General features: G+C 41.0%; 2 protein-coding genes across 4 annotated transcripts; one reads left to right on the forward strand and one right to left on the reverse strand.

Annotated features, from left to right (window-relative positions):
• Positions 1-132: 132 nt before the first annotated feature.
• TDG (thymine DNA glycosylase) lies at positions 133-12,927 on the reverse strand. 3 transcript variants are annotated; one of them, XM_032190609.1, is made up of 10 exons: positions 12,869-12,927; positions 11,360-11,508; positions 8,476-8,702; positions 7,905-7,974; positions 6,409-6,544; positions 6,233-6,315; positions 6,053-6,147; positions 4,341-4,512; positions 3,923-4,051; positions 133-2,297 (listed from the first exon to the last, which is right to left on the reverse strand). In XM_032190609.1, the coding sequence occupies exons 1-10, from the start codon at positions 12,919-12,921 to the stop codon at positions 2,155-2,157; spliced, it is 1,257 nt and encodes a 418-aa protein (XP_032046500.1). In that variant the 5' UTR covers positions 12,922-12,927; the 3' UTR covers positions 133-2,154. The 3 variants fall into 3 exon arrangements, with proteins under 3 accessions (XP_032046500.1, XP_032046507.1, XP_032046492.1); XM_032190616.1 differs by having other exon boundaries at positions 133-2,294; positions 8,476-8,705; XM_032190601.1 differs by having other exon boundaries at positions 8,476-8,705.
• An 86-nt stretch (positions 12,928-13,013) lies between these two features.
• Positions 13,014-14,130, forward strand: C1H12orf73 (chromosome 1 C12orf73 homolog). Its single transcript, XM_032190640.1, has 2 exons — positions 13,014-13,210; positions 13,778-14,130. Exons 1-2 carry the CDS (start codon positions 13,103-13,105, stop codon positions 13,871-13,873), a joined length of 204 nt encoding a protein of 67 aa, XP_032046531.1. The 5' UTR covers positions 13,014-13,102; the 3' UTR covers positions 13,874-14,130.
• The last annotated feature ends 1,520 nt before the right edge of the window (positions 14,131-15,650 follow it).

Raw genomic sequence — 15,650 nt, forward strand, 5'->3', positions numbered from 1 at the left:
GTTCAGTTGCATGGTGACTGTTCTGCAGTGTTTCTCTGCAGAGTGCTGTACTTGTGTATGTAGTACGGTCTGACTGCACCACAGTGTATTCAGAGCACTGCTAGCAAGATGCAAAAGCATATTCAAAGACACTGCGATACAATTCCTGATTTTATTGTGAAACAGAGATAGATTTAAGACAGGTTATGAACCTCTGTATTACTGTAATGAAAAGAGCACCAGTTCTGAGGAAATACATAGAAATTGCAATATTTAGTGAAACGGTCATTATATACTTAACTGTATTTTACACCCAGATAATCTAGTAGGTGCCTCTGGTCAAGAAGAGACCTTTCCCTTCAAATCAAACAGGAGAGCAGTACAGTAGTTACGTACTACTGTACCACCTAATCAGCAGTGCTAGTTACATGCTTCTGATGTTGCTGAAAAATAAAATTGAATTGTAACAAGTCCCTGATACGAGATACTTAGAGCACCTGCAGGAAAATGTCCATGTAAACAGCAATACATGATACAGTACACATTAAATAACAGACAAGACAAACCCTATACCTTTTTGACAATATATCGAACAGCTTTATGCTGGAGCTAATCAACATAATCATAATGCACGCTTCTTGATTTCAGACGCTCAGAATTAAGCCACATAATTTGGGAAGAAAACTGTAAACATCATGCCTGCCTCACAGCAGGGTGACAGTGTGTGATCTCCGTGAGAGATGTTACAGCAGGATTACAATCTATGCCAACTACTTACACTCAATGCATGGCAACTGTCAGTGGCTGTGAGGAAAGGATAAGACTGGTACAGGAATTTCTGACCAGCATGGACTGTGGAGATACTGTTTGGATCTGTTTTTCAAGTATGTGAAGCACCTTCTCTCATAAGATCATCAAAACTTGAATGTTTTGATCAGCTTATTGCTTTTACTTCATCTCTTCCTCACATAATAAAAGAGGGAAAGAAGATGATAGTTAGGCACAAGCACGGATTCTCATTTCTTTCTCAGGCCACTAGTATCAGCCAAAAGTGTGTATTATTTCAGCAAGTTCCAAAGAAGAGAGCTCTAGTTCCAACAGCTGACTTCTTGTTCATGGAACAGCTGCCCTTGTCTTCACCTTAGTATCTTTCACTTGTAAGAGTAATAAGAACACCCTCTAAGGTCTTACAGATTGAAGATAAATTAATGTTAAAAACAACTAAACCATAATCTTCTTTCACCCTGTGCTAATTGTACCTGATAGAAATAACATGACTGTAGATATTTTTACAGGGAATATGGTCTTTCACTTCCCTGCAAGGTAACCTATTCTCCTGCTAGAGGTCAGGAGTCAAGACTAATCATACAAGTGACTCAGACTTTAAATGCCACAGATTCAAGAACCACTGTTTTTTAAGGAATTCCAGTTCCTTACATTAGAATTTAAGGGGAAAATAGAAGGAATGATAGGAACAACTTACCCTAAGACAGCTCAGCTAGAATATTTAAGGTCCTGTCCTGCGTGACACAAATTTTCCTCCCCAGCATTTTGACTTGCGATGTCTCTGCTCCATTCGCCCTGAATATGGTCCAATCACTAGACAGACAGACCTCTCTATTCCTGCCCTAGAAAATACTCAGTACTCACAGCTGCAGACATTCCGCAATTTTTGGGAAGTAAGAAGGTTTAAAAAGCACAATTTGTTTAACTGTGCGTAATTAAAAACACCACTTCATGTAAGGTAAGGGTACACTTCCCATTTTCCCCTCTAGATATATAAAAGGACCATGAGATACCCAAAACATTGAGGCATCAATAAAAATTATGCTGCTGTTCTTACTACTACATTACAATTCATGGAATAAAATTAACGCCCCAAAGAAATTGACACAATGAGAAAGCAATTTGTCAAAAACTGCAAGAAATGACATACATTAAATATAAAACTCATATACAAAAAAGGCTAACTTTTTTTTTAAAAAGTTTGTGGACAGTTCCTTAAAGTTACCTAGTTCGTTGATTTGAGCCTACCACACACTTACTTTGGACTATAATAAAATAACTAAGGGAGATAAAATACTATTAAAATGCTTCAGTTGGAGAACCGAGGTACCAATCTTCACCACTGCATTAAAACTGCAGCATGTATGCATAGCTGAGAAGAAACAGCCCTTACGCACTGCTTCCCTCTGGTTCTTGTGTCATGCCAGCGTTGAACTCTGGAATCTGGTCTGCAAAGGACTGTGTCATCCACTGTCCATTAGGAACTTCACCAAAGGATGATGACCCCTCACAATACTGTGGATCGCCTGCTGCTAGAAAACAAACACAATAAAATATAGAGTTAAAAAGTGCAGTTGATACCATCAACTAAAATCAAGGAGTTAAAAATAAACATCCCCCCAAACATCCCTACCCCTAAAGATATTTTCAGTTTCCATCTTTCATTCTACTTATCAGCTACCTATTCAGACTCCAACTTATTTCCTTTAAGTGTCTACTTCTGTAGATCCAGATCATTCTCCCCAGTTATATTTTCTTCATATCTTCTTTGAAGAGTGAATTTAAGGGTGGTGTATAGGTAAATTAAGAGTCTAAATGTTTAAAAGAATACTTATTTTGCAGTGTTTCCTAGAGAAGAAGGAACTTTATTTATAAGGGACATTCTCTTAAACAGAATATGGTAGACAATGTAAGTTCAATTTATAACATAAATGAGATTAGGACTAAAATTCATGACTTCAGATGAAGGTGACAGTTACTGCTTCATAGTATCATAGAAGGGTTTGGGTTGGGAGGGACATTATGGACCACCCAGTTCCACCCCCCTGCCATGAGCAGGGACACCTCCCACCAGCCCAGACTGCTCAAAGCCCCATCCAGCCTGGCCCTGAACACCTCCAGGGATGGGGCATCCACAGCTTCTCTGGGCAGCCTGTGCCAGTGCCTCACCACCCTCTGAGCAAAGAATTTCCTCCTAACATCTAACCTAAATTTCCAGTCTTTTAGTTTAAAACCACTACTTTGTCCATTTTTTTTCTTTAGCCCCCTTTAAGTTCAGAAAGGCCTCTGCCATTGTTTTTCATGTTTTTCTAATTACAGTTGGTGGTATTTTGGGAAGTAAAATTCCCAACTTCTTAATTACAGCAATATCACTACATTCATCACTCTGTTCTTATTTGCTTGTTTTTTATTTACTCACTATGTTTCCAAAAGAGTCAGGACTAAAAATCACACTTTACTCAAGAAGTTGTATGAACTTCAAGCAGAGAAAACCTACAGATAGTGGAAGTTTGTTTTTCTCCCACTCTTAAACTGCTTCCACACTAAAAGCTGAAGAATACCAAACTGCTGTATGGTCTGGGTTTTGGTGATTTCCCACCCATAATGTAAAAATAGTAGTCTGTCTTCATGTTATTCAAGGCAAAGTGTATGGTCACTATACCAGCTATCCTAACACATTACATTATTTGGATGACACCATTCAAATATTCCTCCTTCATCTACCCCACCAGTAAGGGAACAATCTCCGTTGTGCTTTGTATTGTACTGTGATTTTATCTGTTTCACCATTCTCTGTCTTTGCTTTCCTTAGGAATGAAAAAAAAAAAAAACCAAACTTTTGTCTGGAGAACATGGTGCGTTTATACAGAAGTCAATGCAATTGAAAACAGTGACCGTGTAAGTCACTAGTGATCTCTGTCTCCCAGGATGTGACAGACAACAGTTAGAAGTTACAGATAAATGATTTTAAATAGAGAAAATGGCTTTTCTCCCCCCTCCATCGCAGAAAGACTGCACATAAGAGTCTAACTGATGCTATACTTTATTGTATGAGTTGTGGAAGTGCTGAAAGGGTAGAAAATTTAGTATATGGAATGTTAATAAAAAGCTATACATAATGGTTTACAGACCGAATGCCTCAAGCACCACTCCTTACCAGTTCCGTTTGAAGAGAAATTGCACTGTTCACTTTCATATGGTGCACGATCACAGTAAGCTCCTCCGTATGCTGCTTCATAACCTGGATCATATTTTTCTTCTTTGACAGCCATCTTTTTAGCATCCTCTGCAGAAGGAGAAGAGTTCAAGAATTAAGAATAAAAATCACAGAGCATTTTTATAAGAGAGCATTTGAACAAACAGCCACGCATTTTACAAGGTAATTCCAGCTCTCCTTAGATGATTAAAGCTGCAGTAAAAAGAGCAGAATCTCTAGCTCTATACCACATGATTTAGGGTGGATGATACATCTCCCCCCACACACAAGATTTTTTTTAATTTCCTTTTGCTTGTGCATCTGCTAGTTGTATGTCACGCTACACCTTTATAAAGCACTAAGAAAATAAACACCATACCTTGTGCAAGTTGCAAGTCGAATGTGTACTGCACTTCCTGCACCTCTGTGTTTGGTGTGATGCCTTTCAGTTGATCCCTTAAGTCTTTTAGCTTTATGTAATAATGAACCTTATCTTGTGCACGAGGAAACTGAGCACATCTTGCACTGGATGATGGCATAACGTAGCAGAGCTTGAGACACGGAACAAGAAAAATAGCATTACTGCTCCCTGAATTATTAGCTAATATATCCTGCATCAAGAACAACTCAACAGTTAAGCTCATGTTATTGTTTTAAACCTCTGTACAAACGTCAGCTAATGCTGAAGGTGGTTCTGGGACAGGACAAAAGAAGCCCTTCTTTTTTCCCTGCCCGCAAAACATCTTGCCCTAAAGACAGAGGTTGATTATCAGCTGTTGAAACTAGGACAATTTTCACCACTTGATTATGTGCTGCAGGAGAGGTAGTACAAGTGTGTGTTACAATACTTAAAATCTACAAGTGTATGCCTGAGAGTGGAGCACACGACAGAGCTCTCTGAGCAAGTGGAGTTTGGAGCCAGGAAGTCCACAGAGGAGTACGTGCTAGTATGCAAAATCCCCACCCCAGTGAGAAAGGCATCACGGGTTAATTAGCCTTGCTTCTTGGCCAAGTACGTCTGCATCATGCTTGCCAGGGTTTGAAATTCTGGAGTCAGCATGGGTGAAGCCAATTTAAGTGTCCCTGTCTCTGCCAACAGCCCTTTCTAAAGGCTTGAAGTTAGTTCAGAAAGAAGGAATTGTATCCAGTGCATTTATTACAGCGCAGAATTTCTGAACAAGTACTTGTAAACAGGATTATTTATCTTTTACAAATACTACTTAAGAGGGAAGCATTTTATCGCCAACAGCCCTTTAGACTCCGACAGTAACACTCCGCCATTAGACTTGAAGCACCAGTAATTTGGGATAGATAGAAAAAGAAAAACAACCCAAAAGTTTGAACTGAACAGGCAATGAAGCTTCGGAATAAGCTGCCTGGGCAGGCAGTGCAATTGACTTTGCTGGAGGTTTGTAAGAGCAGGTTAAACAAACCTATTTGTGATGATACATAGCTGGTCTCTTGAGATACCTTCCAGCAGCAGATGTCTGTGATGAATGAGGTATTTTCCAGCGCTAGATGTCTATGATTAATGCACTCTTCATCAAGATGTTGTACTTTAAGTGTCTAACTTAATTTCAAGCTGCAAATCAGCTTATAAAGACTGAGTCTGATTAAAGTGCTTGGGCATGCCCAGAGCAGCAGTGCTGTAGTGTGGAACAGCACAATGATGGATTTGCTATTCTTTCTCCTCTACTGTGGCACTACCCGCACCACGGTCATGTTCAGTATCAAGACTCAGTGGCAGCATACAGAGAATTGGACACAGATAATCAGAGGAAAGTAGATGATGGTTACAAGGGCATGCACGTTTTATTCATATTTTAAATACACCTCAGAGAATGAGCTACCCTACTAGCCATAATATACAATTTCCTAAATAAAATCTTCAAGTCTGATGAAGCTGTATGAAAGATGTGTCTGAAGATTGCCCAATCCCACTTTCTCTGTTCAAGTAAAAGCCTTTCACATTCCTTGTACTTTGGTCAAACTTTGACATTACTGTAAGTGGGGGTAAGCCCTAAGATTTCATTGCTTTTGGAACAACCCAAATGGAGTGCTCTGCTGTTGTTCTTCAGTATCAGTACTTACAGTTTCTGTATCTGGCACCTTGTGTGGCTGCAATCCAAATTCCAAGTTCTTAACTCTTATTCCAAAAACTTCTCTACTAAAAATTTCATAAATACCTAAAAATGAGAAGATGATGGGATGAGTAGACAAAAAAAAAAAAGCCACTGATAAAACAAACTCATTCAAAATTAAGATTCTCACATTTTCCATTGAAAGCTGCTATACGGGGTTTATACTTTTGTAATTTCTGCATCAGAATTCGCCCTCCTTCCCGAAACTCTTTACTAAAAGAGAAGGTAAAAAAAAAAAAAAAGAATCATTCAAAATTGTAACAATTAATTCATTAACAAGTGTGACATTCTCCTGTGTTATCCTACCTGGAGAGGTCTTTGCTTCCAGGTGTTGTCCTTTCCACCATGTTTGTAAACCCAATCCCGTATTTATGTGGTAAGGTGTGATCATCCATATGGTTCAGCTGTTCATTGCTTAGACCAGACATGAAGAGACACTTCCCTGAGAAGTAGGAAGATATGTATTTGTCTTTAAAAACAAACAAAAAACAAAACCAAAACCAACCCACACCACCAACAAAAACATCTATTGCCCTATCTACATAAGTTTAAAATGACCAAATTCACTTCACCTATTCCAAGAGGACACAAAATGCCCTGTGAGCAACAAGACTCCCTCACCACCATCACTGGTATGGAAAGCAGACTTACACTCTAGAAGCTCAGTATGGAGCTTCACATTTTGTAAATCACTTAGAAAGGGTATGAATGTGAATACGGATTTTAAGGGAAAGACCTGGCAAATGTAAGGAGAAACAGTTTTGGTTTACATCTTTGTAATTGCTTCTTGTGCTGGGCTCTCTCCAACAGAACGTGTTAACATCTTATATCAACAGTTAATGTAAAAAAAAAAAGTATAGTGTGTGTGATGTACAGTGCCAATCTCTTAAGGACAAATTAAGCACAGGTAGTTCTTAATGATCCAAGAAACTTACAGATGCTTGGATTTGTCAGAGCACGTATATCTGGCCTGCTTCTTGGTAAAGAACACTAGAAAAAATAACCAAGCCTGATTTACTGGTCTGCTGGATACCTGAAGCATTTTGGCTGGAGTATCACAGGGCTGCAAATTAGCCTACGGGGAACTCCCTACCACCACAGGTAGAATGACTCCCACCGAGCAAACCAGAGTATTTCAACAGAGTTCAGGTATGAGAACGTGCTGCAGAAAATGTTACTTAAATGCAAAAACACATTCGAAAAAAAACCACAACTGTCTGGAGAATTGGGTATGCTAGATACATATGCCTGCTGGGAAAAGGCAGTGGTTGTTGCTTTTTTTTTTTTAAGTTAGAAAGCTTGTTCAGCAGAAATGAGTAAATGCAAGAAGAAAAGGGTTTGCTGAAATACTTTCTGGGGAAAATGCATGTAGTCGTATTCTGTATTAGAAACTGATGCCTACTCACTTACCATTGTTAAGTCAAGCACTAGAAATTGAATTTTTTATTCCTTATATTGCACACTAACACACTAAGAAATTATTTACTAATATAACCTATTTTTATTTACTAATATAACCTGTTAAACTGCATTTACCTGACAATTCTAAACCTGCATTGAAAGTCACTGATTACTCCTCTTTTATTTTATTCCTTTTTATGTATGCTGTTTGTCAGAAAGTTACAGCATTTAAGTCAATCTCTGAGTGTTAAAAGCAAAATCTTGCTGCCCACCCAAAAAAAAAAAAACAAACTGGTTTAAAGTGCCATAAGTTCTAACAGGGCTCTGCAAGTTCAATAAAAAGACAGGAAAAGAAAAAACATAAGGAAATAGTTAAAAAGAAAGGAAAACGAAAAACATACAAAAATGGTTTCCAGGTCCAGGGTAATGATGTCCTTTGTAAGCTGCCATCAAGCCAGGGTTTATGCCAATCTACAAAGCAAGATACCAGTCTGTTTTAACGATTAGAACATGGCTTTCTAGTCAAAAATGTCATCAAGTTACAGCCAGGAAGCTTATTCAATTCTCTGAAGTCAATAAACAAAACCACGTTATTGATATCTTCCATCACTAGTACAAAAAATTGACAATTTTAGAGCAGGGTCTCATTTAGAGGTACAATGTCAAAGGAGCAGCTCGTGGTGTGTTTTATATAACCACTGGTGTAGCACTTCCAGTAAACTGTCAAGTAATGGTCTTCCATGACTATTTAGTATACGTAAGCCTTAGACTTCTTAGAAATCAGAATTATATTACTATTAATTTTAACAGAAAATGCAAAGCAGCTATACACACAGGAAGCAGTTCAGATACTTTATCTTGCAAGATCTTGCTGTATAAGTAATACAGATGAGCATGCAGGAGGAATGTAAGTCACAACCACTGCAAGTGACAACGCAGAGCATTTCTACCAGGTCTTTGTGAGCTACTTACTATTACGATGTCCAGATCGAAGGTCAGGATATCAGGTAAAGTCTTGGTCAGAAGTTCAGCTTCAGATACTCCATTAAAGCGGTCCACTTTTCTTTTGACTTTAAAAGTATCTGTGATCTTCTCCTGTTTGCCTTTTGACTTAGTTGGTTTTTCTTTTTTAGCAGCAGGCTTTTTGGGTTGCTTTGGCTCAGTTGCTTTGGCTTTTCTCTTCCTTCCTCCTTTTTTAACTTCTGAAACACAGCAAATATATATTCTGTACATTTCAAATGCTGCAGCATGGACATTCAGACAGACTGAACGGAATGCATGAATACAAAAAGAAATCAAACAAAAATTTGTCTTCAAAATTTAAGAACTTAAACAATTACCAGATGAATTTTAGTTTTCCAGGCCCAGCACGGAGCCACTTTTCGTGTCTCTGCACCACAGGCACACACTCTATTTACAGGCAACTGCACTGAATTAGGATACAAGCAAAGAATAATTTCTTGGCTAGGTTATGTTGCTTACATGCTGAATGCAACAATCTTTTGGAAATAGTTTCATTTCTTTTGGAGAATATGCCAGAGCATAAAATCTTATTAGCATTATAGATTAAAATCTTATTTAGCATTCCAAGCAATGCTAAACTAAATTATAGCCTACAATCCACACTTCAGCTTCCAAATATGAATGTTTGTTATGGATTACATATCAAAGAAACCAAACTGCACACCAAGAGCAACAGGTCTCAAATATTACCTACAGTGTAAGGTATAAACTTTTCAGACAAACAAACACAGGAACTGAGCACTGCATTAGCTATTCACAATTTATCATTTACAGAACAGATACAGCTCAGTGCATCATATGGCAAGGCTATGTATGAGAGCTTATAGGTCTCAATTTGAAGGATTGACACCAAACAATTTTTATTTACAAAATTCAAATATAAAGTAGTCACTACCCGCTCAACTGAAATTTCCTTGTCTTCTGGTCCCTTAAGCTTGGAGATTGAAACAGCACAGGTAATAGTCACAACACAAACCTAGAAATCACTCTCTATCGTTGTTCATTAATAACGTCAAGTTGCAGAACACCACTTGAAAATAGGGAAACTTACATGGCAGCAATCAGCAAAGAGCCAAAGTAATCTATTAATTTAACATTGAGACTTCATCATGTTTTCAGTTTCTAGCTGACATTCTCCCTCAGAAAACAAATACGATTGATACTGAGGCACTGCCCTAAGCCTGCTAACTTCTTGGGGGGCTGTTTTTGTTTGCAGTCAGCTTTCTTGCAAGAAGCAGGACAAAAGCCACGTGAAATTCCCACCACACCCTTGGAGCAACTGCTTAGGAAAGCTGTAGTAACAGTACTCCAGCCAGGAGAGTCACAAGAAGGAAAGACAAGAAAGGTGCAGACTTGGTGAGGCATACGAGCAGCTTTTCTTTCCTATCCCTTGAAGAACTAGGAGGTTTTCATGTAATGACCAAATGCAGGAGAGTCATCCAGCTCAGAGTAGTTAAAGTATTTCAAATGAGGCAGGATAAATTCTCCTAATTCTCAAGCTGGTGAGACACCTACCAACCAGACACTGCCATGAAAGATGAACTGCCTGGCCACAATGCCAGGGCAGCCCTTCAGAGGGCAATCCTGAACATTTTCCTTTTTTATCACAGCACGTAGTTGGACGTCAAATCTTTGCCTTTCATACACACTCCTGCAGATTTAACAGCTATTTGGTAATTTTGCAAGCCCTGCCTTCCAAGGCTTTATTCAGCTTCCAATTCTTGCAAAAATATTAGTGAATAGCTTAATAACACGAGGTTGAAGTCATCTAAAAATACTTGAAAGTACAGTCCCTGTGTTCGTGGTAACTCACGTTATTCCAAGAATAAAGCTGCAAAAGAAGCCTTACCATACAGTATGGGGGATGCACACTAACTGCAGTGAGTAATGCAGTGAATGAACTCAGCAGTCCCATCTATTTAAAAATTGAGCTTTCTTCCTAGGATTTCACCTGGCCAAGCATTACAACTTATAAAGAAAAATTGAAGCTTTTCAAAGGATGCACGTAAGCAACATCATTGCATGAATAGGCTGCTGTATTGCTTTGGTACATAGAGCTCTGACCACCTAGGTGTTAAAAGCAAGACTAAACTCTGCATTCATATTTGCTGCAGAATCGGAATTTAAGCACGGCAGAAACCACTGCCTTTTTAAGTGGTAAACAGCAGGCATAAGAGTAACAAAGTTTCTTTCCTTGGCATGGTTACTGTGAAATCTAACTCTGCAAATCCTTAGTGAGAGAAAAGAAAGGCAATACACAAGTGCATAAAATACAGAACTTGTGTCATACACGGGACAGATTCCATAATTTTTTGTATTTGTTTAAATAAGCTTCACTGAAACAAACAAACAAACCTTAGCGTCTATTAGCAATTCAATATTTGCGGTTGCAACACACTAAACCACCAGCTAAATATTTCAAACAAACAATATCATACTGTACTTCTCTGGCAGAAATTATAAATAAATAAATTTCAACTGAGCCTGGAAAAAAGAAAACTTCCTTCTCTAACATAATACCAAAACCCACAAAGTCAGCTAAAAATGATACATTTACCCATTGAAGCAAAAGCCTGATTTTCCTGGAACAAGATAATTTTGTGAGACTGAACAACGTGAATACTATGACCAGGGTTTTCTTCTCAGCTTTTTCCTTGTACGATAACAAATGTTACTAGAAGAATACAATTAACCAAATACTTTCTCAAAGAGCACCAAGGAAAGGAAATCCAACAGCTCTAAGGAAGCTGTTTATTGAGACCAATACAGACGCATGTTTTTTCCAACAACTCCTAACATTTTTGCTCACTTAGTGTAGGCCCAGTCAAACTACCTTTAGGAGGTTCCTGAGCTAACTCTGGCTCTGGCGTGCCCTCTACAGTCGGCTGCTCAGTCATGATTTCCATGTTAGGCGGCGCTGTCATCATTTGGTGGAATGGAAACGTGTAAAAAGCTTGAGCTTGCTGAAGGTACGCGTAGTATCTTTAAAAGGGAGAAAAAAAAAAAAAGACGTAAGTCATCAACAATTTAGAAATTTAGTGATATTTTAGTGATATTTTAGCCCCACTGTCTACCAAACAACTCTCAACAGAATGGAGTTGAAACTCTTTGGCCTTCTAAAAGTTTCCCAACTTTTCGATTTCTTAATGCTACATCGGTTACTTTATCTGATGTGACAACGAATGGATGGATGAATCATTTCGGGCTACGGAAAATTACAACTACACAAATCATCAGTTACAGTGCAGATTATTAAAGAGCTTTAACAAAGAGCGTGGCAGATGCTGTCCAGTTATCCCACACTGGATCCTAACACAAATATTGCTTGTATTTGATGCTCACACACACGGATTTGATCTCCATCTATGCACACAGACATCTTGCTATTTACAGCTTTTTGTGCCACATATTTGTTAAGACACATACAAAGCCCTCTCACCCCCAAATAAATTCTGCTTCATACTATCATTCCCTTGTGCCTACGTAGCTGCTTTGCTTGTGAATTACACGGCAACACAAATACATTGAGCAGACGGCACAAACAGTAAATTTTCTGGAAATATTTTCATGAAAGCTATTCAATAAAAACATCAAATAATTTTTAGGTGTACGGAAATAACTCAAAGGCCGCCCTTGCGATGTGAAGGGGTCATCCTCTGTTGCGCAGTGGATATTTAATAATCTTTAATAACCACCTTGTCAGTCAGATTTAGGCTGGGGCAGCCCGCAGGTGTGCCATCAGGCCACTAACTGCAACCCAAGGACTTGCCCTGAATCGGGGAGAATAAATTTGAACTTTGGTGCCCAGGTTTCTGGGGGGCTGCCTGGCAAAGTGGCAGGGGATGTGCTGGGCACAGCGCAGCCCTCAGCAGCCGGCACGGTCGCATTTTATGTAAAATACCGATGCGGTTACTGAACCCAACAAGGCAGATTTCCAGGTTTACATAGGAAAGCGCAGCCGAGAGATTAAGAGCCTGGTTCATAGCGGCCTAAATCCAGAGCAGAGCAGCGAGAGAGACGCGAAGCGAGAGCAACACGAAGGCGTCTAAGCCACGGGCGGCCTCTGCCAAGATGTCTCCTTGTCACGCACGTCTCATTGCTGGGAACATGAACGAAATCCCCTTCCCGTGAAGGAACTGCCACTACGGGCAAGCTCCCTTTAACCGCGAGGCCTCACAGGGGACGGCAGCCGGGCTGAGGAGATGAAAGCCCCCGGGACGCCCGGCGCTTTGTTCTCGGTGCCCGTCCGAAAAACCAAGCGTCCCCTCCCGGGAAGGGAAGGGAAGGGAAGGGAAGGGAAGGGAAGGGAAGGGAAGGGAAGGGAAGGGAAGGCCGGCGCTACCTGCCCAGCTCCTCAGCCTCCCCGCCCGGCCCCGGAGCGCCGCCGGCGGCCATGGGGCTTTTGTCCGCGCCGGCCGCCCCCTGCCCGCCGCCCCCTGCCCGCCGCCCGCTCGCCGCCCGCCCGACCTGGAAGCGGTCTCGGTGCCCGGTTCCGCGGCGGCCCCGTCCCCCTGACGCGCATCCTGCTCCTCCCCTGCTCTCCTCTCCTCGCCTTTCGTCTCCCCGCCCCGCCGCCATGCCCGCCGGCGTGCCCTGGCCCACCTACCTGAAGACGCTGGCGGCCAGCCTGCTGGCCATGCTGGCGGGGGCCGAGGTGGTGCACAGGTACTACGGGCCCGACCTCGTGAGTGCTGCGGGGGGTATAGGGGCAGGGGGCGGCCGGGCTTTGGGGTGGGTCAGTTCGGGCTCCTCGAGGCCTGAGAACTCGCAGCCGTGTCAAAATAGAAGCGGCAACAAAATACAAGCCCCGCTGCTCAGGGAGAAGTGGAAGGACACACGGGGTTTGAGTATCTGAACTTTATTAGAGGTAAATATTCAGAGTGATCTGTATCCCTCTAGACTAGCAAGATTTTTTAAGGAGGAAAGCTCCTTACCAAGCTCCTTACACCAAGCTCTCTGCCCCAAATGGCAAAGGGCAGCTCGGTGCCTTTCACCGGCCTGCGCTGCCTTCCTCCTCCTTTCACTCCGTGCGTTTTGCTACTTTGAAATAGAAGTCAAAATACAAAAAGGCAGTAGGTTAATTTTCAATATGTTTTGCTTGTAAAAATTATACTCTGCTCAAAAATGAGGGAGACGTAATGACAATTTGGATATAATGCCACCTCTTACAGGTATGTTAATGTGCTGTTTCTGTTATTTATTTATTTATTTTTTTTCTGGTACAGCACTGATGTCTTTCTGTTTTTAACAGAGTATACCTGAAATACCTCCTAAGCCTGGAGAGCTGAGAACAGAACTGTTGGGTGTGAAAGCAAGATCGAGCAAAGCTGAAACATCTCAGCACTGACCACATTTACTTCCGAGAACTGGGACTGATAAAAGCATTTGTTCAACTATCTCAACTACAGAAATCCACATGGGATGTTCTTTATGCTTTTTAGTTTCACCAAAGTAGAATTTACAGGTGGCATATCTTGTAAATAAATGTGTGATGAATACTGTCAAAAATCCAATCAGTTGTTTACCAAAGAGTGTATGATTTTATTTTAGTCTTGATTTGCAGTGTAAATATCCTCCAAAATAAAAGGTGTGAACTCACATTGACCACGTCTGTTGGAGTTTGAAGCTTTTCAGATGATGCCCTCGTTTTGGTACAGGTAATTTTCTTCATAGATGTTTACATAATGTTACATTCTAAATTTTTGATTAAAATAGCAGCAATAACATGGATGTTTAAGTTGCTGCAGCAGTGCCTGCCCAGAGGCAAGGTCTTTTCAGTTTCTCATGCTGCCCTGCCAGTGAAGAGGCTGGGGATGCACCCAGAGCTGGGAGGAGACCCAAGGGACAGCCTGTGCCCTGTGATGTGCTCAAATTTAAAACTGGACGGTGAAGAAATGTGTGAACAGAGCGATGGCCTTTGTCTTCCCAGGAAGCTGTTGTGCCAGAGCTCTGCTTTCCTGTGAATGGCTGACATCCGCCTGCTGAGGGGAAGCAGCAACTGAATGCCTTGCTTGGGGGCATAGCTTTTACTTGACCTACCCACCTATCTTTGTCTCAACCTCTGAGTTTCCTAACCTTTACCTCTCCCATTCTCATCCCCCTCCAGTGGGGCCAATGAGGTAACTGCTGTCTGGTGCCTAGCTGCCTGCCAGGGTTAAACCACAACAGCTGATGAACAAGCATAGGAAGCTAGAGAAGCATGTAAAAACATTAAAAAAAATCAAACTTTTACTGACACTCATTAGCTTTATGAGTGTCTGTTCTGGGGGTTCTAGTACATTGACTGTTGGCACTTACCCTCTTCTTATACTACAACAAGATGTTTTGTTTTATATAATACAGAACCTAGTGCAGTAAATTATGGCATGAACAAATAAAGACTCCTTACTGCAGCTCTTCTTGTACAGGACTAATGCTGGTTAACTGTTGTTACAGCAGTTACATTGGGTTCATCTGTATTACTGATGGGAAATCTATTTGATTGTATTAGTTAAAATGGAGCAAATACATGCAGATAACAGCAAAATCATTTGTCTTCCAACTCTGTGCAGGTACTGTTAAATGCAGGTTTACCTTTCAGGGCTCAGGCTCCCCACGACATTCTTGCACAAGGAACTCAAGAAGATACACACTGACCTGGCATGACAAGGATGGCATGCCAACCACTTTTTGCACAGTCTGCAGCAGAGCATGTGAAGGCTAGGAATTGCTTTCCCTTGACAAAGGCACCCAGATTAGGCACAGGCTTCAACCTCAAATCTCACTCCCATTGGGCTTGGGAAGAGAAAACATGGGGTGGCAGATGATTCATATTAGGAAACAAAAAGCTCACTAATTGCTACTGGCAGCATACGTGGAGTTCCTGTAGTAACACAGGTGTCTAGAAATGGTTGCACAATACTTTTACATCTACTTCAGCTGTGAAGTTGGTATTTTATACCTGCTTAAGCTGGAACTGGTTTTCCTAGGGAAAAGGTTGTAGCCCCTTTGCATGTCTACAGGCCTCCCCTTTCACACAGCTCTTGCAATTATTTGCTGATTGAGAAAGGCAGCTGAGGTGGGATGAGATCATTCCCTGCTCTCACCTGCCCCCACGGATGTTTAGGCTGCAGCCTGGGGTTAGC

This window comes from Aythya fuligula, chromosome 1 (genome assembly GCF_009819795.1).
Source record: "Aythya fuligula isolate bAytFul2 chromosome 1, bAytFul2.pri, whole genome shotgun sequence".
NCBI lineage: Eukaryota > Metazoa > Chordata > Aves > Anseriformes > Anatidae > Aythya > Aythya fuligula.